The 20,393-nt window shown below is 53.3% G+C and overlaps 3 protein-coding genes across 10 annotated transcripts; 2 read left to right on the plus strand and 1 right to left on the minus strand.

Moving 5' to 3' along the window:
- Positions 1-1,021: 1,021 nt before the first annotated feature.
- Positions 1,022-2,134, minus strand: MRPL43 (mitochondrial ribosomal protein L43). Its single transcript, XM_081267597.1, has 3 exons — positions 1,943-2,134; positions 1,733-1,839; positions 1,022-1,628 (listed from the first exon to the last, which is right to left on the minus strand). Exons 1-3 carry the CDS (start codon positions 2,071-2,073, stop codon positions 1,387-1,389), a joined length of 480 nt encoding a protein of 159 aa, XP_081123723.1. The 5' UTR covers positions 2,074-2,134; the 3' UTR covers positions 1,022-1,386.
- Positions 2,135-2,168: 34 nt separating this feature from the next.
- On the plus strand, positions 2,169-7,601 carry TWNK (twinkle mtDNA helicase). Of its 5 annotated transcripts, none has more exons than XM_081267592.1 (6): positions 2,169-3,809; positions 3,927-4,056; positions 4,235-4,475; positions 4,710-4,817; positions 5,313-5,454; positions 6,373-7,601. In XM_081267592.1, the coding sequence occupies exons 1-6, from the start codon at positions 2,814-2,816 to the stop codon at positions 6,637-6,639; spliced, it is 1,884 nt and encodes a 627-aa protein (XP_081123718.1). In that variant the 5' UTR covers positions 2,169-2,813; the 3' UTR covers positions 6,640-7,601. The 5 variants fall into 5 exon arrangements, with proteins under 5 accessions (XP_081123718.1, XP_081123719.1, XP_081123721.1 ...); XM_081267593.1 differs by having other exon boundaries at positions 3,930-4,056; XM_081267595.1 differs by having other exon boundaries at positions 2,169-2,576.
- A 2,200-nt stretch (positions 7,602-9,801) lies between these two features.
- Positions 9,802-19,835, plus strand: LZTS2 (leucine zipper tumor suppressor 2). 4 transcript variants are annotated; one of them, XM_081267589.1, is made up of 6 exons: positions 9,810-10,009; positions 10,689-10,858; positions 15,305-15,754; positions 16,338-17,003; positions 17,522-17,791; positions 18,494-19,834. In XM_081267589.1, exons 3-6 carry the CDS (start codon positions 15,347-15,349, stop codon positions 19,175-19,177), a joined length of 2,028 nt encoding a protein of 675 aa, XP_081123715.1. In that variant the 5' UTR covers positions 9,810-10,009; positions 10,689-10,858; positions 15,305-15,346; the 3' UTR covers positions 19,178-19,834. The 4 variants fall into 4 exon arrangements, with proteins under 4 accessions (XP_081123714.1, XP_081123715.1, XP_081123713.1 ...); XM_081267588.1 differs by lacking the exon at positions 10,689-10,858 and having other exon boundaries at positions 9,802-10,009; XM_081267587.1 differs by lacking the exons at positions 9,810-10,009; positions 10,689-10,858 and adding an exon at positions 11,220-12,734.
- The last annotated feature ends 558 nt before the right edge of the window (positions 19,836-20,393 follow it).

The following is a 20,393-nucleotide window of genomic DNA, read 5'->3' on the forward strand; positions in this document are numbered from 1 at the left end:
AGTCTGATTGGTCTAGATTGACTTGCCCTGGTCCTCAGGGTACAGGCTCTGAGCCTATGGAGAGAGTGCTACAGTGGTTCTTGCATCCAGACTTGGCCTTGCTTTCCATACAATTATTTGCAAAGGAAACTGAGATCCTTAGCTTTCATCATGGCTGTGCTGGGTGGGCACACAGTCCCTTTTATTAAGGCTCACATTATTCATTGACTGTGGTTTAAGGTCATGACAAACAAGAAAATCACAGCAGTTGAAGAATTCACACAAGGGTTTTCAGACTTTTTACTTTCTGTACATGTCCCCATGCCTGATTCCCTTTTTGTTTTGCAGTTCTGGGATTGAACCCAGAGGAACTTTACCACTGAGCTACATCCCCAGCTATTTTTATTTTTGAGACAGTAGTAACTAAGTTGCTTAGGGCCTCACTAAGTCCTGAGGCCAGCCTCGAACTTGTGATCCTCCTGCCTCAGCCTCCCAAGCCACTAGGATTATAGGCATGCACCACCACACACAGCTTCCCTGCCTTTTTAAAATTAAGCTGGGGGAAGGGGGGGTTGGGGTTGTAGCTCAGAAGAGCGCTTGCCTAGCATGTGTGAGGCACTGGGTTGAATTCTCGGTACCACATATAACTAAATAAAATAAAGGTCTGTCAACAACTAAAAAAAAAAATTTTTTTAAGAAAAAAAAATTAAGCTCAGGGGATGCTCCTTATTTATCAGTCTTCCTGCTCTTCTAAACAGCTTTCTAGCACCTCCCATCCACTGGTCCAAGGGATGACATGGATTCATAGCTGCACAAAGAGGGGTCTTGGGGGTGGGGGTGGGGATGGAGCTGGGACTAGGGAAAGCTTGTTATGAGGAACCTTGTATGAGAATCACCCAGGACTCCCTCCAGGAGTCAGACCTAGATAATTGCCTAGAACATTGCCTTTGATCCTAATGATACAGGGTTATATGTTCTGCTTCTGGATTTAGGATAATGAAATCTCCAGCTTATGCTTTAAAATGCACACATTTTGAAGAACTCAAGTATGATGATAAGTTTAATGACCTCAGTTTTCTAATCTGTACATAATCACACAAGAGGTTTCTTGCCCAATGTCTGGTCACAATGGAGAACAGCTCAAAGGTTGTGGCAATAGGACATCAAGGATTCTTCAGAAGCCAGCCCTGAATCCCCTGTGTTTTGAGATTACTATAATCAATTTGAATTTCAGAAAACAAAGACCCTTCAAAGTTCTATCATCTCAGGTTTTGGGGATGCCAACTGGATTAGAATTAGAGAGTTCACAAGGTCACTGACCCCTAACTGTGGAAAAAAAGAGAAAAAACCACTTTACTAGGGCAACAGTCTCAGGTCTAGGGTTGGAGTTGGTAGGGCAACTCTTCTTCACTGCGCTTGCACCTGGGCTGGGACAGGATCCCGGAGCTCCCTGGGTCGCAGCCCCAGGAAGGTTGTCGGTTTGTTGGTGAAGGGGTGCCACTGGCCCTGTATACTAGGATTGTCGGTGTGGAAGGGCTTGCGGATGCGGATCACGTCCAAGCCCGACTGGTCTGCCAGCTTCTGCACCAGAGTCGTGATCTCTTCGACCGACTTGCAGTGGATGCTTTCCTCTCTTACAGCTCCGTTAACTGGCAGGGCGGAGACGGAAGCAAACAGGTCAGATGTCAAGCATGGGGAGGCTAGAGAATCGAGCTCGGACCCCGCCATCCAGCCCTAACCCGGCGCCACTCACGGTATTCAGCCACTACTCTGGGCACGCAGCAGGGCTTCGAGTTCACATATATTACGACCCCTGGGTTCCGTCGGGCGAAGTCGGTCACTTCGCGTTCCACGAACTCCCTGAGAGACCCAGGAAGAGTGAGCTCGGTGACCCCTGACCCGGCGCGACCTCTGCCGGGAATCCTTACTCCCTCTCCAACCCCGTGCGCTTTCCCGCACTCACCTGGCGCCGCGGGACGAGGGCGCGTCTCGGCTGAGGCTAAAACTGAGACGCTGTAGCTGCTGCACGTAGCGGCCCAGCCCGTTGTGGAGAACACTGGTCAGAAAGCGACTCGGAGTCCCCCGCGCAGTCATTGCTACTGCTCGGAGGTAGCGGAGCCCAGTTGCGGGAAGTGGGGGCGGGACTGAAAACGAACTTCCGGTTCCGGGGACCTTAGCGCTCCAGAGAGTTTTGCTTCCGAGGTTACCGCGAGTGGCGCGTGCAAACGACCCACGTTGTGGGCCTAAGGAGAGAGATGAGAGGCCAGGGGCCGGAGCCTTGGAACTCCTAGAGGAAAGACACGGGGAGAGAGGAGCGGGGCGCGTTCTTGGGGTTCAGACTGGCGGGAGTCGTAGATTAGCGCCCTAGCCGTGTGGAAGGTCCCAGTGAAGGGGAAGGAGTGCGAAGAGGGTCTCCATCTGGGTCCTAAAACAGAGGGACCACAAAAAGGATGCGGAAGGCTGTGACTGTAGAGATGAGTACTACGAGAAGAGTGCGTGGAGGGGTGGTAGAGGTGAGGAAATGATACGGATAGGTAGCGACGAGGACTGCAGAGGGTCACAGAGGTGAGAGAAACCATAAAGGACTGACCATAGAGGTAAGGAAGCCTTTATAGAGGGACATATAGATGTGAAAGGGTCATGTAGATGGGCAGAGATGTGAAGTGGCAATGTAAAAACGCAGAGGAAGATTCAGGGGGATGTTATGACAAGTTTTAGGGGAGATAAGCAAACTAAAAGTGAACTCTGGAGTGTTCCCTAGTGTTTGACCTAATGAAGGCACCCAAACCAGGCATTTAAGGCTTTTCAAGTAGTGACTTACTACTGCACTAGAAATGTGGGTCCTCCTCCGGGGTGCATACCCACTCCGGATCTTGCTGCCCCTGCGTGGGGTGTGGATGGGTCGGAGGGGTCTGCCCCGAAGCTTGGTCCCAGGCTCTTCTCGTCGCAGGTACAGGAAGGAGGCTCTTCCAGCCTTGGAGATACCAGTGTTGCCTCTAACTACAACTGAAATTCGGCAGTATTTACGGGCACACGGAATCCCCTTTCAGGATGGCTACAGCTGCCTTCGAGCACCTAGCCCTTTTGTGGGGTCCTTAGAGCCCAAGGATCAGACTAGTGCTGCCACTAACTTCAGTCTCTTCATTGACAAGACCACAGGCCGCTTTCTCTGCATGACTAGCCTAGCAGAGGGGAGCTGGGAAGACTTCCAAGCAAGCGTGGAGGGACGAGGGGATGGGGCCAGAGAGGGGGCCCTGCTTACTGAGGCTCCAGAAGCTAAGGACATTGAGGAGATCCGGAGGATCTGGGACCGAGCAATACCGCTCTGGGAGCTGCCTGACCCAGAGGAAGCCCAGTTGGCTCGTATGATGTTTGGCCTTACCAAAGTGACAGATGAAACACTCAGGCGTTTCAGTGTTCGATACCTACGACCTGCCCGAAGTCTGGTCTTTCCCTGGTTTTCCCCTCGGGATTTAGGATTACGAGGTCTGAAGCTATTAGGGGCTGAAGGCCAGGGAGATGGAGTACACTACATGGAGACCACTATTCCCCGGCCTGGTGCCTACCACAACCTGTTTGGATTACCACTGATCAGCCGACGAGATGTTGAGGTGGTTCTGACTAGTCGTGAGCTGGACAGCCTGGCCTTGAACCAGTCTACAGGGCTGCCCACCCTTGCCCTACCCCGAGGAACCATCTGCTTACCCCCTGCCTTACTCCCTTACCTCGAACAGTTCCGAAGGATTGTGTTCTGGCTAGGGGATGATCTTCGGTCCTGGGAAGCTGCCAAGTTGTTTGCCCGAAAACTGAACCCCAAGCGATGCTCTTTGGTGCGTCCTGGAGACCAACAGCCCCGTCCCCTTGAGGCCATGAACCAAGGCTTAAATCTTTCTCGTATTCTTCGTACTGCCCTGCCTGCCTGGCACAAATCTATTGTGTCCTTCCAGCAGCTTCGGGAAGAGGTGCTAGGAGAAATATCAAACGTGGAGCAAGCAGCTGGTGTCCCCTGGAGCCGCTTTCCAGACCTCAATCGTCTCTTGAAGGGGCACCGGAAAGGCGAGCTGACAGTCTTCACAGGTAACCCTCTGAGAAATCACTGGGTTAAAGGGAAAGAGAATCAGGTGTCAAAAATCTGGGTTTAGGCCATTGAAAATGTTGAGAAGGGGGCTTCCCCTCCTAGCTTTATAGCTCTAATCTGTGTTTTGATTTAAGGGACTTTTCTCCTTACCCAGGACTATGTTCATCTCTACTACAGGGCCAACAGGCAGTGGAAAGACAACATTCATCAGTGAGTATGCCCTGGATTTGTGTACCCAGGGGGTGAACACACTATGGGGTAGCTTTGAGATCAGCAATGTGAGACTAGCCCGGGTCATGCTGACGCAGTTTGCCATGGGGCGTCTAGAAGAACAACTGGATAAATATGAAGAGTGGGCCGACCGCTTTGAGGACCTGCCTCTCTATTTCATGACTTTCCATGGACAGCAGAGCATCAGGTGAGATCCTTATAGCCCAGCCACTTTGCTTTTCCAGACAAATCCTAGCACTTAGCACCTTTGGTTCCCTTTCCAACTCTAGTGGGAACTACTTCCAGGTCTCCTTAGATAGGTTTAGGGTTTTCAAAGAATGGAAGGGAAGAACAAATTGCCCGCAGACCAGCTGTTTTGCCTGAGGTGTCTGGAGGCTATTTGTAATTGACTCTTGAGTTCATTGCCTCTTCTTCTTCCCAGGTCTGTAATAGACACAATGCAACATGCAGTCTATGTCTATGATGTTTGTCATGTGGTCATCGACAACTTGCAGTTCATGATGGGTCACGAGCAGCTGTCTACAGACAGGTGATGCCCTCTTCTTGTCTAACTTGGATATGTCTTCTGAGGCAGCTGGCCTCTAGGTACACACTCTGTACTCTCTTGTTTTCTGAGAGGTGTACAGGTACATACCACGCTGTATGTATTATTTAGAGTTGGGGGGGGGGTGGCAGCAGGAAGTATGGATGAGGGCCTGATTGTGAGTTCTTGGGTAGAGGAAGTGGAGAGTAGAGTTGGGGTGCTTTGTGGGAGGATGTGGGTGGATTAAGGGTATGCGTCTGTTCTGGAGTCAGGCGCAGTGGCATATACCTATAATCCCAGCAACTCAGGAGGCTGAGGCAGGAAGATGGAAGATTCAAAGCGAGTCTCAGCAACTTAACAAGGCCCAAAGACCCTGTCTTAAAAAAATAGGGCTGAGAATGTGGTTCAGTGGTTAAGTGCCCCTGGGTTCAATACCCAGTACCAAAACAAAACAAAAAAAGTTCTTGACTTTCTGACTGTTCATTAACCTCTTTGGAACAGGATTGCAGCTCAAGACTACATCGTTGGGGCCTTTCGGAAGTTTGCAACAGACAACAGCTGCCATGTGACACTGGTCATTCACCCCCGGAAGGAGGATGATGACAAGGAATTGCAGACAGCATCCATTTTTGGCTCAGCCAAAGTGAGTGGACTTTAAAGGGGCTCAGGCTTTGGAGAGTACAGGGGACAGATGTAGCCAGAGAAAGGTCTCAGTCAGCCTTAGATTATCTTGACTGTAGTAGGAGAGGCAGGAGGCAGTGCTTCTGGGGCCATGACATGAAGAATACATGCACCAGAAATACAAAGGCTGGTAATAGTTAGTTCTTTGCCCTCTGAGAGCTCACATTCTCTAGTGAGGGAAACAGTGAGATAGTGATTGTGGCTCAGTGTGATGAGAACTACGATAGGAAGCATAGGTATTTGGGGAACAAAAAGGAGAGATCTGAGTCAGCCTGAGGAGACTTCCCAGAGGAAGTGTTAACAAACATTGTGCTGTAGTTTGGCAGACTAGGTATTAGACAGTCAAGTACATGGGAGTGCCTGCTGGGCATCAGGACCAGCCCAATCCTAAAGATTCCAGTGGTACACTGGGTACCTATTACATGCCAGGCCTGGGCTGGGCACCTGGGAATTCAGGGTGAGGAGCATAAACTCTGTGCCACGATGGAATAGACAAGGGTCTTGGAAAGAGAACAGTGCAGCAGAAGTGCAGAAATGATGGTGTTTTCTTCAGGAAATAAGAATGTTCTCTCTGAAGTATGACGTTTAGACTGAGACCTGAATGATGAGAAGCTGGGTTGAGTAGGGTGGCCCACTGTAGAGGAGAGGTGTTGCAAGTCAAGGGAGCAGCACAAAGTCTGAGATAGTAGCAAGCTTACTGTGAAGGAACTGGGAGACTGAAGTGGCCCCAGCATCACTTGTTGAAAGAGCTTTAGTAATGGGGGAGTACTTTTCCATTTCCAGTTCTTGCCACTATTCCCTAAACCTTTAGCCTTCTTTTCTGTTTCACTCACATGTCTTCTTAACTCCGGCTTTCGTCTTTCTGCTCCCTGTCTCCTAGGCAAGCCAAGAAGCAGACAACGTTCTGATCCTGCAGGACAGGAAACTGGTAACTGGGCCAGGAAAACGATATCTGCAGGTTTCCAAGAACCGCTTTGATGGAGATGTGGGTGTCTTCCCACTTGAGTTCAACAAGAACTCTCTCACCTTCTCCATCCCTCCAAAGAGCAAAGCCCGGCTCAAGAAGATTAAGGATGACAATGGACTAGTGGCCAAAAAGCCCTCTTCTGGCAAAAAAGGGGCTATGCCCCAAAACTCTGAGACTTAACTCAGGCCAGGGCCCCAATCCCTACCAGTCAGAAACCTCTAAGCCTTCAAGTGAAGGCAACCCAGAGCAGTCACTGAAATGACCTGACGGGACAGGCTGGGCCATAGACACTTTCTTGGCCTTCTGCTAGGACTTCTCTGTCCTATAGTCCTGAGCTATAGGCCCTTTTCAGGCTAGGGCAGGGTTTCATAGTGAGGAAATTCAATTTAGCTACTGTTTCCAAGAACTATCGTGTGCTGGGCTCTCCTCAAGGTCCTGAATATACATCACTGAAAAGAAAAATAAGGTCTCTGTTTCCACAGAACCAGTGTTTTAGTTGAAGAAACAAGACAAGCAATGAACAAGTGAACAAAAAGTTTTAGTTAGTAAAAATACTATAAAGAAAATAGTAATGTGATGGGGTGCTCATGGGCTAGCATAGATGAAATGGCCTACAAATGTTGGCAGCATGCATGTAGTTAGGGCCTCAAGAATTAGAAGGATTGGATCATATGAGTATCTAGGGAGAGGGATCCAGGCAGAGAAAAGCACAGAGTCCTGAGATGGGAATAAGCAAGTCAAATTCAAGATAGTGAGGTCAGGCCCCCTGAACCTAGAGTGGGATAGGAAACTCCTTCCTGAAACTGCATCCTTTTAGGCTTTTGGAGCCAAAAGGTGACATGATGGTAGCAAGTCCCCCTGCTCCCTGCTTTGTTGAGTCAGGCATGAGGTGGCACCTTCTAAAATTAAAATTGATCCTAGGTGCTTAGCTCTGTAATATCAGGGCCTCAAATTGAGAAGGGAGCTTCCTCCTGCTTGATTACTTGGCCATGCAGCCATAATAGGAAGCTATGAGCCTAGAATGCCTGGGCACTGTTTCCATTATATGTAACTTCAGATGAACAGCTGGAGTTAGAACTTTTTATAAAGAGACTTTTTCTTGTTTTACTGAAAAAAAAAAATAGTAATAATTCTTTCCATTATCTTTGTTTCTGTGCTTTTTCCTATTTGTCCACCAGGTGTCTCCCCAGTCTAACTGGACTTGACTCTGAATTAGGAGTGGATGGGTCCCCTCCCCCACTTGGAGATTTTGAGCTGTGGGCTCCCGTGGAAGCGGGGGGCATTAAAAGGTCTTCACATCCACCTCCCCTTTATATCTCTTCTTGCCCTGGGGCTGGGAGGGTAGGGTACTGTGTTAACTTCCCTGAGAATCTCCATGAGATTCTTGGCAGAGGTGTGGGTTAGTGGGCCATATGTCCAGGCCCTATCTGACCAGCTGTCCCTCTTCCCTCTGTGATGTGAGCCACTCATCTCTGAATGTGGACTCAAGACCCAAAATATTCTAATCTCTACCCTCCCCTATCCATTTCCCTCCTCCTGTACCCTCTCTCAGGTTAATATGTGCCAAAACTCCTGGGGACTTTTTAAAAATATAGAACCTAAGCCCTGCTCTCCCCACCCCTCCTGCCTCAGCCCATTATGCACACATTCTGGAGTTTGAGGAAGAGTACAGAAGTCCTCATTTTAACAAGCTCTGCAGGAGATTATAAAATAGATGATCCATAGACCCTCTCAGAAATATTCCTAAATGATGCTACTTTGTCATCTCACTTCCTCAGGTATTCTGAATTTCCAGTTTCCCTTTGAATTTGCCTGAAAAGGTGGTAAGGAAACAAGAATCCCTTTTTATGAGTAGGGGGAAGGTTTTTGCTCCATGGAAGCCTTTTCAAGGTCTTCCAGTCAACCCAAGAGGGGGCTTCTGGGACCCTGTGGAAAGGTCTGGAGTCTGAGAACTGTGGCCACAAACATCTCCAAAAACAGACCTTGGAGCAAAGCTGCTGCTGGCTGTTCTCTTTGGGGAAGATCCTGGGGGTGGGAGTAGTTTCTCCAGATTTTGCTTTCTTGGGGGTCTCTCCCAGACTGGCTGGAGCCAGGCCTCCCTAATCCCGCAGTAATCATTTCCAGCCGTTGGCTGGTCTAGGCCTCATCCAGGGTCTGTAACACTGAATGTCAGCCATGCTTTCCAGATGTACAGTACCAGACCAGTCCTACCTACAAGAACATGAATTCCACATTTAGTCTTCCACAAATGTCTGATACGTTGGAAAATCATTTAGGGGTTTCCAGTAGGGGATTTAGGGGTTTCCAGTAGGGGATTGAGGATTTGGGGATAGAGGGATAGATATACACTTGTTTGTCTTGCTCCACCCTCCTGGAAGACACCCTTACACAGTGCAAACCAGAATGATGAGGGGGAGGGGAAGCTAACACTGTGCAGCCCCCATCCCCTATACAAATATTCCCCTCCATACCTGCCTTAAACTCCCCACATTAAGATGTAGCCCAGAGTATTTTCAGAAGTTCCTGGAGCCAAGAAAGCAAAGGGTGGGGGAGATGCAAGTTTTCTGGGATAAGGCTGGTAATCCGCCAGTGTTCAACAACTTAACAATTTCTCTGAGAGCTCAGTAAGGGGCTGTCCAAGCAGTGACCAGTTGGATCTGCAGGTTTATCCTCAGATTGACTATTTGTCACATGTAGCTGTGAAGGGCAGCTTCCATACTTTAGACGTGTTTGAGAAGAGACTAAACTCACCTTGAGTCCTGCAGCCCCAGTACTCTTGGCTGCAAACAAGGCCCAGAAACCTGTAGACTGAGCCTTTCCACAGGCTGCCTTGAGTACCAGGGAGGGAGGGAGGGAGCTCTTGGTGCCTCCCTGCAATACAGGCCAACTTCCTGTTTGTGCCTGTGGGTGGGACTTTATGAGTCTAAGGGAACCATAGCCAGGCCTTGTGGGGGGCCAGGACTGACAACTGGCTCACCTGGGAAGGCACCTACCCCAGGGAAAGGGGCGGTGTTGATTCTGCTTCGGCAGCCCCAAGCAAAGGTGTATGTGTTGCCAAAAGGTCGGGGAGCTGTTTTGATTAAACCCAAGCCTTCTGTGTCTGCCTTACAGGGGTTTTCCTTGATTGAGGAGTAGGTTGAGAATGGATCCGGTTGGGCTCTCTACCGAGCATGGGAGGGTGACAGAGTCAAGCCCCATACCTTTAGGATAGCCAGGTAATTTAGCTCTGGGTCACGTGCTGCCTTTCCCTTCTCCAGGTGGAAAGCCATGAAGTCAGTCCACAGGGGCAGCCTTCAGCCACTATGGAGCTCTTTTTGGATTGAGTATTGAGTGGGTTGTTGAGGGGGTGTGGGGAAGACCACTCCCCTCCCCGGGTGGGGGGCGCGGCCTCAGCCGCCCCGCCCCGCCCCGCTCCACCAGGTCGGGCCAGGCTGGTGCCGGGAGCCCGGAGCCCGGAGCTGGCTGGGGATCGGCGTTCTCGCCCTTAGGAAGTGGGCGCACTGGAGCAGGAGCTTGGCGGGAGCTGGAGCGGCGGTGCAGGTGGTGTTAGGTGAGTGGCAGGGCGGTGGGGGTGCAGGAACCCCCACCTCCCGCACATCTTCACTCCGGAGCGAACTTTCTGAGTCTGGGCAAGCTGAAGGTTAGTGTGAGAAGGGGTGGGGGTCCCTGCTCCGTGGGACGCAGGCGAAGTGTCCGAACAGCAAAGCGACATAGAAACCGACGGACCTAAACACACGCGTGTCCACAGACCCACGCATGCACTTGGGACACATGAACACACGTGCGTTCGGAAAGGACGCACCCTGTTGGATACCCTAGCAGTCCGAGCGATCCGCGCCGACCCCAGCCGGCAGGGTGATGCTAATTTAGTCGTGGGTAGGGGAAAGGGGACTCCCTGTGACCGCCAGCGGGGGCGGGCAGGGTGGGACCCATCCGGAGGTTCCTGCTTCCCAGCCGCCTCCCTGCAGGTGATAACCGAGACGTAAACAGGCGCCGAGCACGTGATTGCTCCGCAGATTGGTGGGCTGTGCTCCCCTAACCCCACCACAGGACCGCGACCAGGCCAGGGAGTTTGCTTGGTCAGGTGCGGGCCTGATTCCATTATCTGCCTGGAGCGGTGATAAGCCCTCTTCTAGAAATAGGAGCACAACGCCCCCTGGAGCCAGGGTGGATGGGAGGATGACTATTAGGCTGGAAGGCGTTATTTACTTGGACTTCTCACCTTACAGGTCCGAAACACTTTGCTGAAGTCCGCATCCCTGAGGGTATCGGAGGGAGGCCTTTGATGGCAGTGGACAGCTGCCCCCGTCCCTTACCCCCAGCCCAAGGGGCAGCTGCCTGTGGGTCCCTTTCTACACCACGTCCACCTTTTGCAGATCTGGGAGCTCCTCCTCGAAGAGTAGGTACCGAGAGCCCACCCGTGCAAGAGTGGGAGCCTCCTATCCCCACAGGGAATGCTAGAGAGTAAATGACCCCTCAATACCCAAGGGGCCTACCCCCTCTAGTAAGAAGGAAGAGCCCCCACCCCCGCCCCCAGGGAATGAAGGAGGGGGCTGCAATCCTGCCTTCCTCCCCGCCCCACCCCCACCTCTCCACACGCTGAGCCCAGCTGCTGCCTGAGCTTCTGGGCCGGCTGCCAGAAAGGGGAGGAGGCTCTTAGTGCCCCTGGAGGCAGGGATGGGGCAAGGCCAGAGGAGGGGGTCTTTACTGGGGAGCGGGATTCATTCTGTTCTTGTGAGGCTGAGGGTCTGGGGTGAGCCTCAGGGTGGTTGGGCTGTTTCCCTTTCCAGGGAAAAAGAAAGAAAAACAACCCTTTCCATAGAGCTAAAAATAGAGCTGAGAGCCGGCCAGGCTGTGGCCTGGAAGGGGGGGGGATGCTCCTTCCTGGGGCCCAGCCGGCTCTGGCAGGCCGGGGATGGGGGTGAGGGCGTGTGTAGAAGGAGGAAGGTTGGATTTGCTTAGGGGTATCGCATCAGCTGACCTGACCAGGTCACCGAGACCCCTTAGGGAAAGTCCGGGGTAGTTTCTGAGGGGTGTGTATGTGTGTGTTTAAGAAGTTGTCAGAGTGTCTGAATAAGACTTGTCAATGAGTGAATAATGGTTAGGAGACCCAAGTCTATTTAAGTTTATGACTGGGTGCAAAGGACTGTGAGTTGGGAGAGACGGTGCACAATAGGCGTATGGCATCCAGGGTCTCCGTGTGTGAGTTGGCCTGGAAGATTGTGGAAAGGAGAAACACGCAACCACGTGATGGTTGAGACCGTGTGATGTGGCTGCCTGAGACTGAATGTGGGAAAGGTCGTGTGGGTGTTAAGATTGTGTTGTTTTCGAGAGGGTGAAAATATTTGTGACCCTGAGAAACACAGTGGAATGTTGTCTGCTTTGAGGCTGGTGTAGGTTTAGACTGTAGGTTTGGATCGCTTATCCCAGCGATTGGTGGGGCCAGAGGCCGCCCCCCTCTGAGCAATGACCTCTTCTAGCAAATGACTCGGAGGGCAAGTTGTGGAGCACAGATCCGCGCCAGCGGCAGGCCTGGGCTTGCGGGCCAGGGCCCAGTGCTGGGGAGTGAAGTGGGTGACCCCCACAGTGGGGAGCGACTGGTGTGTGATCAAAACTGGCCGCCAGGTGGCGCCGCCTCTGCAAATCCAAGTGTGCCGCCTCCAACCCATTGGGGGTGGGGCAGGCAGCGACCGGGCCTCGGCCCCGACTTGTGCCCAGGCTCCGGGCGCTGGTAGTTGAAGGCGGGCAACTAGCCCTCGGCCTCTTGTCTGGACTAAGAAGCTGGAGAGTGTCCGGGGCGGGGGGAGGCTTCTCCTAGAGAAGCGGAGGGGGAGGGGCGGCCGCTAGCGCGCCTTGGCCCTTTGTGCTTGAACAATGACCAGCTGCCACTGGCCCTGGGGGCCAGGCTAGGGTACAGGGTGACCCGCCCGCCAAGTTCCGAGCCCCAAAACACATGTCCACCCGGCTTCGCAGGGAGGGATCCTGAACGCTGCCGTGCAGCTCCTGCGTGCGCCCTGGCGGACACGCGTGACGTGGGGTGCTTGCGCGTGTCTGCGCCCCAGGGCGGGGACGCCCCTTGGACCCTCCTCCGCACCGCACCGCCCACTCGGGCCGGGCGGGGGCTGGCCCGGGCTGGGGGCACTGCCGTGGCGGAGGCGGAGGCGGGGCCCGGTCAGCCCGGCTGCTCCAAGTGGCCGCGCGCGGGCCGGAGCGGGCGACGCGCCTGTGGAGCGCTTGGGGCGGTCCGGGGCTGAGCATGGAGCAACGCAGCGGAGGTGAGGGGGCCAGGGCTGGGTCGCCCCAACTTCTCGTGGTGCAGTCTGGTAGGGAGGGACATTCCACCGCCGCCGCCCGCCCCCCCCTTCATGAAAGCGGGTGGGGGGTGGGGGGTGGGGGTGGACTGAAGGGTGGGTTGGGGGCTCCCTGCTTCCTGTCGCGAAATGGGAACTCAGACTTGTTCCTGCTTGACTGGTCCTTGGAGTTTGGGAGGGGGAGAGACTTTCCCCAACTCTGAAGCCCTTCAAACTGAGGTCTGTGAGAGCTGGGATCTTGGCCAGATGCCTCTCTGCCCCTGGCTGAACCTCAATCCCCCCAGCCCTCTAAACTGGGAGGCATCCCTATGCCAGAGTGATTGTTCAGGGAGTGCTGGGGAGAACGAGGGGTTCCCTTTTCCCACAGCCACAAACGCGTTTCTCAAAATGGAGCCTCGCTTGCCCCTCCTTCTCTCTTGGGCTCCAAGACAGGAGCCCGGCTGGCTGGGCCTGGTTTTCCAGACGCCTGGCTCTCAAGACCCACTCCATGTCCCTCTGGATTTAGGGACCCTTGGCTCTGTGGCTTAAGTGACTCTGGTTCCCACTAGGTCTGCCTCTGTCTCCTCGTGTCTTAGCCTCTCTGCCTCTGAGTCTTTGTCTCTTGTCTTTGGGTCTGTCTTTCTGAGTCTGTCTACAGCCACCCTTTGCTCTGGTCACTCTGTGCTGTCTGAAGTGAGAAGTGCACACACAGTGCCTGCTGTTTCCCCACTGTTCTTCCATGCCCCGGAATAGTGCCTGAGAGTGGGGAGGACAAGAGGGGGAACTTTATCAGCTTTGCTCAGGGATGGGACTTATGGGGTAGTCTCAGCCCCCACCCTTGCCCTGCCCTGCAGAGGGGCCTATGATTGTACCCTGCACCCAGCAACTCCTCCCTCGTTCTGGTATTCTTCGTGGTGGTTCTCAGTGTTGTAGTGCCTATCCACTTGGGTGGGGGTAAAGAGGATAGACTCAATGGAGCACAGGCAAGAAAAGGGGAACAGATTGGGCAAAGGAGTCAGATACTGTGAGTCTTACCTCTCCCCACCCCTCAAGAGGGTAAAAAAAAATCAGGCTCCTACCCACCCAGGGACCCTGCATGCCACTCAAGTCTCTACCTGTTCCTGCACTTGCTCACACTCCCACAGACTCCTTTTTACATACTTGTACACGCTCACCTTCCTGTTCACATAATCATGTAAGGTACACATAGCAGTTTACACCTAAACTTGCATATACATAAAGGCACTGATACATCTATCCAAACATTTTCTCTGATGTAATCACATTCAGACCCAAGTTCACTGACATACGCATTTGCGTTTACCTACACTATAATATTGACCTCTTATTCACTCACACACACACTCTTATAAGACACACTTAAGAATTCACACATACTTTCATGTATGTATAGAATGTTCTGGTACACCTGCCCAAACACATATATTCATACCTCGTCGTGATGTACTCACACATTTTCATATACATGGACAGTGTTCATTTTCATGCTCCTATACATATAGTCATGCACACAAATAAATAAATATGCACACTCCTACTCCCGTGAAGTTCTCTGTCCACTTCTTGGCCCTTGCTCTGCATGATGACTTCAGCAGATGCCTAAGTCCTGGTCATCAACAGTCTCAGTACTGGGAGGGAGTTCCGGGTGGAGGTTTTGCTATCCCCTTCCAGGAAGGAGCAGGGCCTGGGGAGGTGGAGCCCTCTTGCTTGAGACTCTGGCAAGGGAATCTGGGAGCAGCTGCTAGACGTGGTGGTGGGCTTCTGCATGTATCCCATGGGGCTTACTTTGGAGACCAGCTAAAGCTGGAAGGTTTCATAGAGGTTAGCTGCAGGGCAGAGACTGTCCAGCCTCTTTGGATCCTAACTATGGATTGTGGAGAAGCTAGGAGTTGTCATAGAAGTAAGCATGAGCTTGCCTCTACCTCTGAGAGGCAGGGGACCCCAGAGGGCTCCTTAAAAGCTGTGGGGTTCCTGTTTATCCAGCTCCACCTTTGCCGCCTCTCTGTCTGAGAGAAACTGAGGCCCAGCAGGGGGAGGTTGGGCACTACCTGGCCTCAGCTGTTTGTTCCCTAATTACCATCTGAGTTGCTGATTGCATCCCTGATGTTGCAGCCTAAACTGCCCTGTAATGAGGTCACCTGTCCCAGGAGAGCAGGGACCTACCTACCTGTGTTTGGAACTGGTGGAGATGGATCCACACCTCACCTGAGCCCTGACTTCTTATAGGTTTGAGCTTGGGCCTGGATCTCCATTGCCAAATGGCCCTATGTAACCTCCCAGACCTCCCATCCCTTCATCTCTGCTTGGTGAAATCAGTCAACCTGTTTAGACCAGAGTTGGGCAGTGGTCTGGCACCTAGAGAGGATTGAGGTTCATGCCAGTGTTTGGAGGAGGAGGCTTGTGAGGGATTGGGACTTTTTATTGGTGCTGGGGTGGAGGGAGGTTTTACCTGGATCACAGGATCAGGAGAAGACCTTGTATGGGGATGGGGCTAATGGTGGAGGGACTCTGACACCACTGCCCTGCTTACACAGGTTGCCCTCGAGGCCCTTGGCCAGGCCTGAGCCTCTGCTGCCATGGCCATTGTGCACACTCTGCCAGTGCCACTGGAGCCAGCTCCTGAGGCCACAGCTGCCCCACAAGCTCCCACCATGGGCAGCGTGAGCAGTCTCATCTCTGGCCGGCCCTGCCCTGGGGGGCCAGCTCCTTCTCGCCACCACGGCCCCCCTGGGCCCACCTTCTTCCGCCAGCAGGATGGGCTGCTACGGGGTGGCTATGAGACACAGGAACCACTGTGCCCAGCTGTGCCCCCCAGGAAAAATGTCCCCGGCACCAGCTTCACCTACATCAATGAGGATTTCCGAACAGAAACACCCCCCAGCCCAAGCAGTGACATTGAGGATACACGAGAGCAGCGGGCACGCAGTGCCCACCTCCGTGGTCCCCCACCAAAGCTCATCCCTGTCTCTGGAAAGCTGGAGAAGGTAAGGACCAGCCCCTCTTTTGGAGTCTGGGTAGAATCAAAACCCCCTTCCCTGGGGAAGCTGGAATTTGTAAGCCTTTTTACAGGGTAGAATGTGAGCTCGAAAGTCACCAGCCCTAGTTTCTAATCTCACCTGTCACATTCTGGCTGTGTGACCTTAGGGAAATCACTTAGTCTGTCTGAGCCCATTTTCTGTTATCAGTCTAGTCAAGGTAGACTTTCATTGGCTGTCATGAGAATTAAATCAAATAATGCTTAGCATGTACTCAGTAAATCTTAGTTTCTTCAGTTATCAATGTCCAACAACTGTGAGTTTGACTTGGACAAGGCCTATGGCCTTTCTCAGCCTCCATTTCCTCATCAGTAATCTGGGGATGGTGATAATGTTTTACTCGTCTGTCATAATTGACTGGAAATGAACCTTTTGAATCACTTGACATAAAGCTGACACCCAGGAAGCCCTCTGCCAGTGGTAGCAATTGTTATTAATGTATGGGGGTTGGAGGTGGGAGGGCAGGGAGCATGACAAGGGCTTTGAAGGATCAGGCAGCACATCCTCAGTGTTATGTGGTACCTTGTTTCAGAACATGGAGAAAATCCTGATCCGCCCAACAGCCTTCAAGCCAGTGCTGCCCAAACCTCGAGGGGCGCCCTCCCTACCTAGCTTCCTGGGTCCTCGAGCCACAGGGTTGTCTGGGAGCCAAGGCAGCCTGACACAGCTGTTTGGGGGCCCTGCCTCCTCCTCCTCCTCTTCCTCCTCTTCCTCTGCTGCCGACAAGCCCCTGGCATTGAGTGGCTGGGCCAGTGGCTGCCCCTCAGGGACTCTATCTGACTCTGGCAGAAATTCTTTGTCCAGCCTACCTACCTACAGCACCGGGGGTGCTGAACCAGTCACCACCTCCCCAGGCGGGCACCTACCCTCCCATGGTTCTGGGCGGGGGGCATTGCCTGGGCCAGCCCGAGGGGCCCCTACTGGGCCCTCCCACTCAGACAGTGGCCGGTCCTCCTCCAGCAAGAGCACAGGCTCTCTGGGGGGACGTGTGGCTGGGGGGCTCTTGGGTAGTGGTCCCAGGGCCTCCCCTGACAGTTCCTGTGGGGACCGCTCCCCGCCACCCCCACCCCCACCCCCCCCTTCGGATGAGGCCCTGCTGCACTGTGTCCTGGAAGAAAAGCTCCGAGACCGTGACCGTGAGGCAGATCTGCAGCAACTGCGGGACAGTCTGGATGAGAGCGAGGCCACCATGTGCCAGGTGTGGTCAGTGGTGGTATTGGGGGTGGTGTGGCAGAACATCCAAAGATACTGGAAGTGCAAGGAACATTTCCATTTGGTGGGGAGACGGGGATGGGCAGTTAGATTAACACCCCCCTGGTGTCACGTGCAGAGTAATAAGGAGTCAGAGCACTTCCTGCCATGTGCCAATTTTTAAAAATTGAGCAAGTTACTTAACCTTACAGAGCTTCAGTTTCTCCATCTATAGATGGAGATATTTCTGGCTCCATAGGGTCATCATGAGAAATAGGGCCAAGGATATAAAGTGCTAGCCTGGCACCTCAGAAGTGCAGTGTAAATGCTTGGTGTTACTATGGTGGTTGTTTCTATTATTATCATAAAAGCCATTCATACTACTATTGTAATAATTATTACTGGTTTCATGGACTCTGCCCTCTTAGAACCCAAACTGTGGGCCACCTGGGCAGTGAGCAGGTGAGGGTGGCAGGGCTCAGTCTGGGGAACCTGAGCAGGACAGACCTGTCTTCTCGCCCACAGGCATTCGGGGAGCGGCAGCGACACTGGCCTGGAGAACGTGAGGCCCTGCGTGAGGACTGTACAGCCCAGGCACAGCAGGCCGCACAGCGAGCCCAGCGCACCCAACAGCTGCTGCAGCTGCAGGTGTTCCAGCTGCAGCAAGAGAAGCGCCAGCTGCAGGATGACTTTGCACAGCTGCTGCAGGAGCGTGAGCAGCTGGAGAGGCGCTGTGCCACCTTTGAGCGGGAGCAGCGGGAACTTGGACCACGGCTGGAGGAGACCAAGTGGGAGGTTTGCAAGACCAGGAGGGACAGGCAGGAGGGTGACACCAGGACACATTCTGGAAACACAGGCCCAGCTATACATTCCCTCAGCCAGCCGCCCCAGAGTGCCTGCCCTTTCTCATCTCTGAGATAAGGACCCTCAGATCTCCCTTTTTGGGTGGGGTTCTCCTCCTGCTTCCATGTTGGGTCTCCTTGTTGGTCTGGCCTGGTGCCCACATAGCCAGTGGCACTGCAGTCTCACTGCCTCCCCTACAAGGTGGGTATTATTAATATCCCTATTTTAGACACAAAGAAACTGAGGCCCAGAAAAGCTGGAGCCGAGACTCACTCACACAACAGAGGCAGAAGTAAGATTTGAACCCAGGCTCTGATGTCGGTTCTCACACCCAAGACCTGGACACGTGCTCTGCCCATGGTTGCTCCCACTCCCGCACCACAACCACCTTGTTCCCGCGGCTAGGCAGTGCTTCCAGAGTATCTTCTGATGTTTTGATAAAACCAGCTTTGAAGGAAAAAGATCTGGTCTGTGTTCCCCTTTAGCCATGTACAAGGTGTGTGACATTGGATATGTGGCTAGGCTCACCTCAGTGTCTCTATCTGTAAAATGGAGGTAATAATTGAGCTTCCTGAATGCCCAGCATGATGCCCAGGGCCTGATCCCCTGAGAGAACCCTTCTCACCATCCTTCCTGACCATCTCCCACCCTCAGGTGTGCCAGAAGTCAGGCGAGATCTCCCTGCTGAAGCAGCAACTGAAGGAGTCTCAGGCAGAGTTGGTACAGAAGGGCAGTGAGCTGGTGGCACTGCGGGTGGCACTGCGGGAGGCCCGGGCTGCTCTGCGGGTCAGTGAGGGCCGAGCCCGGGGCCTGCAGGAGGCAGCCCGAGCCCGGGAGTTGGAGCTGGAGACCTGCTCCCAGGAGCTACAGCGCCACCGCCAGGAGGCTGAGCGGCTCCGAGAGAAGGCTGGACAGTTGGACGCTGAGGCAGCTGGACTCCGGGAGCCCCCTGTACCACCTGCCACGACTGATCCATTCCTCCTGGCAGAGAGTGACGAGGCCAAGGTGCAGCGGGCAGCAGCTGGGGCAGGAGGCAGCCTGCGGGCCCAAGTGGAGCGGCTGCGGGTGGAGCTACAGCGAGAACGACGGCGAGGCGAAGAGCAGAGGGACAGCTTTGAGGGGGAGCGACTGGCCTGGCAGGCCGAGAAGGAGCAGGTGATCCGCTACCAGAAGCAGCTGCAACACAACTACATCCAGATGTACCGGCGCAACCGGCAGCTGGAGCAGGAGCTGCAGCAGCTCAGCCTGGAGCTGGAGGCCCGTGAGCTCGCCGACCTGGGCCTGGCTGAGCCAGCACCTTGCATCTGCCTGGAGGAGATCACTGCCACCGAAATCTAGGACTCCAGCTCCACAGTGAGCTTCACTGAAGGGGCCAGGAGCCACAGGTCCACTCAGACCCCAGGACCCAGTGAGCATCCCCAAGTCTTAGGGTCTCAGAGCCGCTTGTCTTCCAGGGTACAGGCCTCTAGGCCTCTGCTAAGAACTTGGGTGTCCCTGACTTGGAGGAGCAAGATCAGACCCCTTGAACGTCCCCCATGTTCACTTTATCCAGAGGCTCCTACTATTCTGCCCATCTCACTCCCCAGCTGCTGCCAGTGCCACCCCACCAGTTCTGTTTGTCCCAGATGCTGGATAGCCCTTTCCAGCCATTGGAGCTGGGAAGAGGAAGGGGCTTCCTCATCTCCACATTCTCCCCACCCCAAAGCCAGAGAGAGCCAGATGGCACCAGCTGCTCCAGATGTGCCTGCCCCCACCTTGGCCATGTTGGGGGACAGGGCTGGAACTGGGGTCTGATCCCCATGTCCCAGCTCTGCAGCCTCCCTCCTGGGCTGAGGAGGCTGAAGTCAGACCAAAGGAAGAACTCAAAAATGTCTTGTTTATTTGTGTTTGTGACCAAGCAGCCCTTCCCAACACCCAGGTTTATGGCCTTGTTTTCACTTGTATATTTTTCACACTGTAAATTTCTTGTACAAACCCAAAGAAAAAATTAAAAAAAAATTTTTTGGTTTTTAAAAAACATGAATATGCTGGATAAACGAGTGCTGGAGGAACTTGTTTGACCTCCATTCCTTCATTGTTTGCTGGCAACTCCCACACCTCTCATAGCTCTAACTAAGGAGAGGAAGGGCCATGGGGGAAGGACAAGTTCAGCAGAAAGTGAGGTCCTAGTGTACCACAGCATGAAAGTGTCTGTTAGGAATTGGAAAAGCTTTCTATCTTGTCCCTTGCACTGAATGCTACTTGGAACTGGGGGGTGGATGCATTGACCCCTTGAGGACTCATCAGTTTTTGTCCCTCAATTCTTTAGGGAATTGGGGGTGGGGGAGAGGGGACATGAGAAGATGCCCACCAATCCTAGGCTCCAGACCTTGAGTTTTTCACTCCCCTCCTTGTCTTAGGAGTTTGGAGGGGCAGTGAGTGCAGGTGACAGGCTGTCTGTTAGCACCTTGTCCATGGTGGACACCAGGTTTATCTGGAAAGGGCAGAGTGTAATTGACAGCTGGGAGGGGAGCAGAGCTAGCAGTGTGGAGCTCTAGGAGACAGGGCAAGCAGG

This window comes from Spermophilus citellus (genome assembly GCF_964194105.1).
Source record: "Spermophilus citellus genome assembly, chromosome: 15".
Lineage (NCBI taxonomy): Eukaryota > Metazoa > Chordata > Mammalia > Rodentia > Sciuridae > Spermophilus > Spermophilus citellus.

What these genes read in the sequence shown, in the direction of transcription:
- MRPL43 (XM_081267597.1), bottom strand. Translation starts at nt 2,073, where the DNA reads ATGACTGCGCGGGGGACTCCGAGTCGCTTTCTGACCAGTGTTCTCCAC. An exon ending in CCCTCGTCCCGCGGCGCCAG is followed by an intron (nt 1,840 to 1,942) that starts GTGAGTGCGGGA and finishes TGGGTCTCTCAG; the next exon opens with GGAGTTCGTGGAACGCGAAG. An exon ending in CAGAGTAGTGGCTGAATACC is followed by an intron (nt 1,629 to 1,732) that starts GTGAGTGGCGCC and finishes CCGCCCTGCCAG; the next exon opens with TTAACGGAGCTGTAAGAGAG.
- TWNK (XM_081267591.1), top strand. Translation starts at nt 2,814, where the DNA reads ATGTGGGTCCTCCTCCGGGGTGCATACCCACTCCGGATCTTGCTGCCC. An exon ending in CATGGACAGCAGAGCATCAG is followed by an intron (nt 4,476 to 4,709) that starts GTGAGATCCTTA and finishes TCTTCTTCCCAG; the next exon opens with GTCTGTAATAGACACAATGC. An exon ending in GAGCAGCTGTCTACAGACAG is followed by an intron (nt 4,818 to 5,312) that starts GTGATGCCCTCT and finishes TCTTTGGAACAG; the next exon opens with GATTGCAGCTCAAGACTACA.
- LZTS2 (XM_081267588.1), top strand. Translation starts at nt 15,347, where the DNA reads ATGGCCATTGTGCACACTCTGCCAGTGCCACTGGAGCCAGCTCCTGAG. An exon ending in TCTCTGGAAAGCTGGAGAAG is followed by an intron (nt 15,755 to 16,337) that starts GTAAGGACCAGC and finishes ACCTTGTTTCAG; the next exon opens with AACATGGAGAAAATCCTGAT. An exon ending in GCGAGGCCACCATGTGCCAG is followed by an intron (nt 17,004 to 17,521) that starts GTGTGGTCAGTG and finishes TCTCGCCCACAG; the next exon opens with GCATTCGGGGAGCGGCAGCG.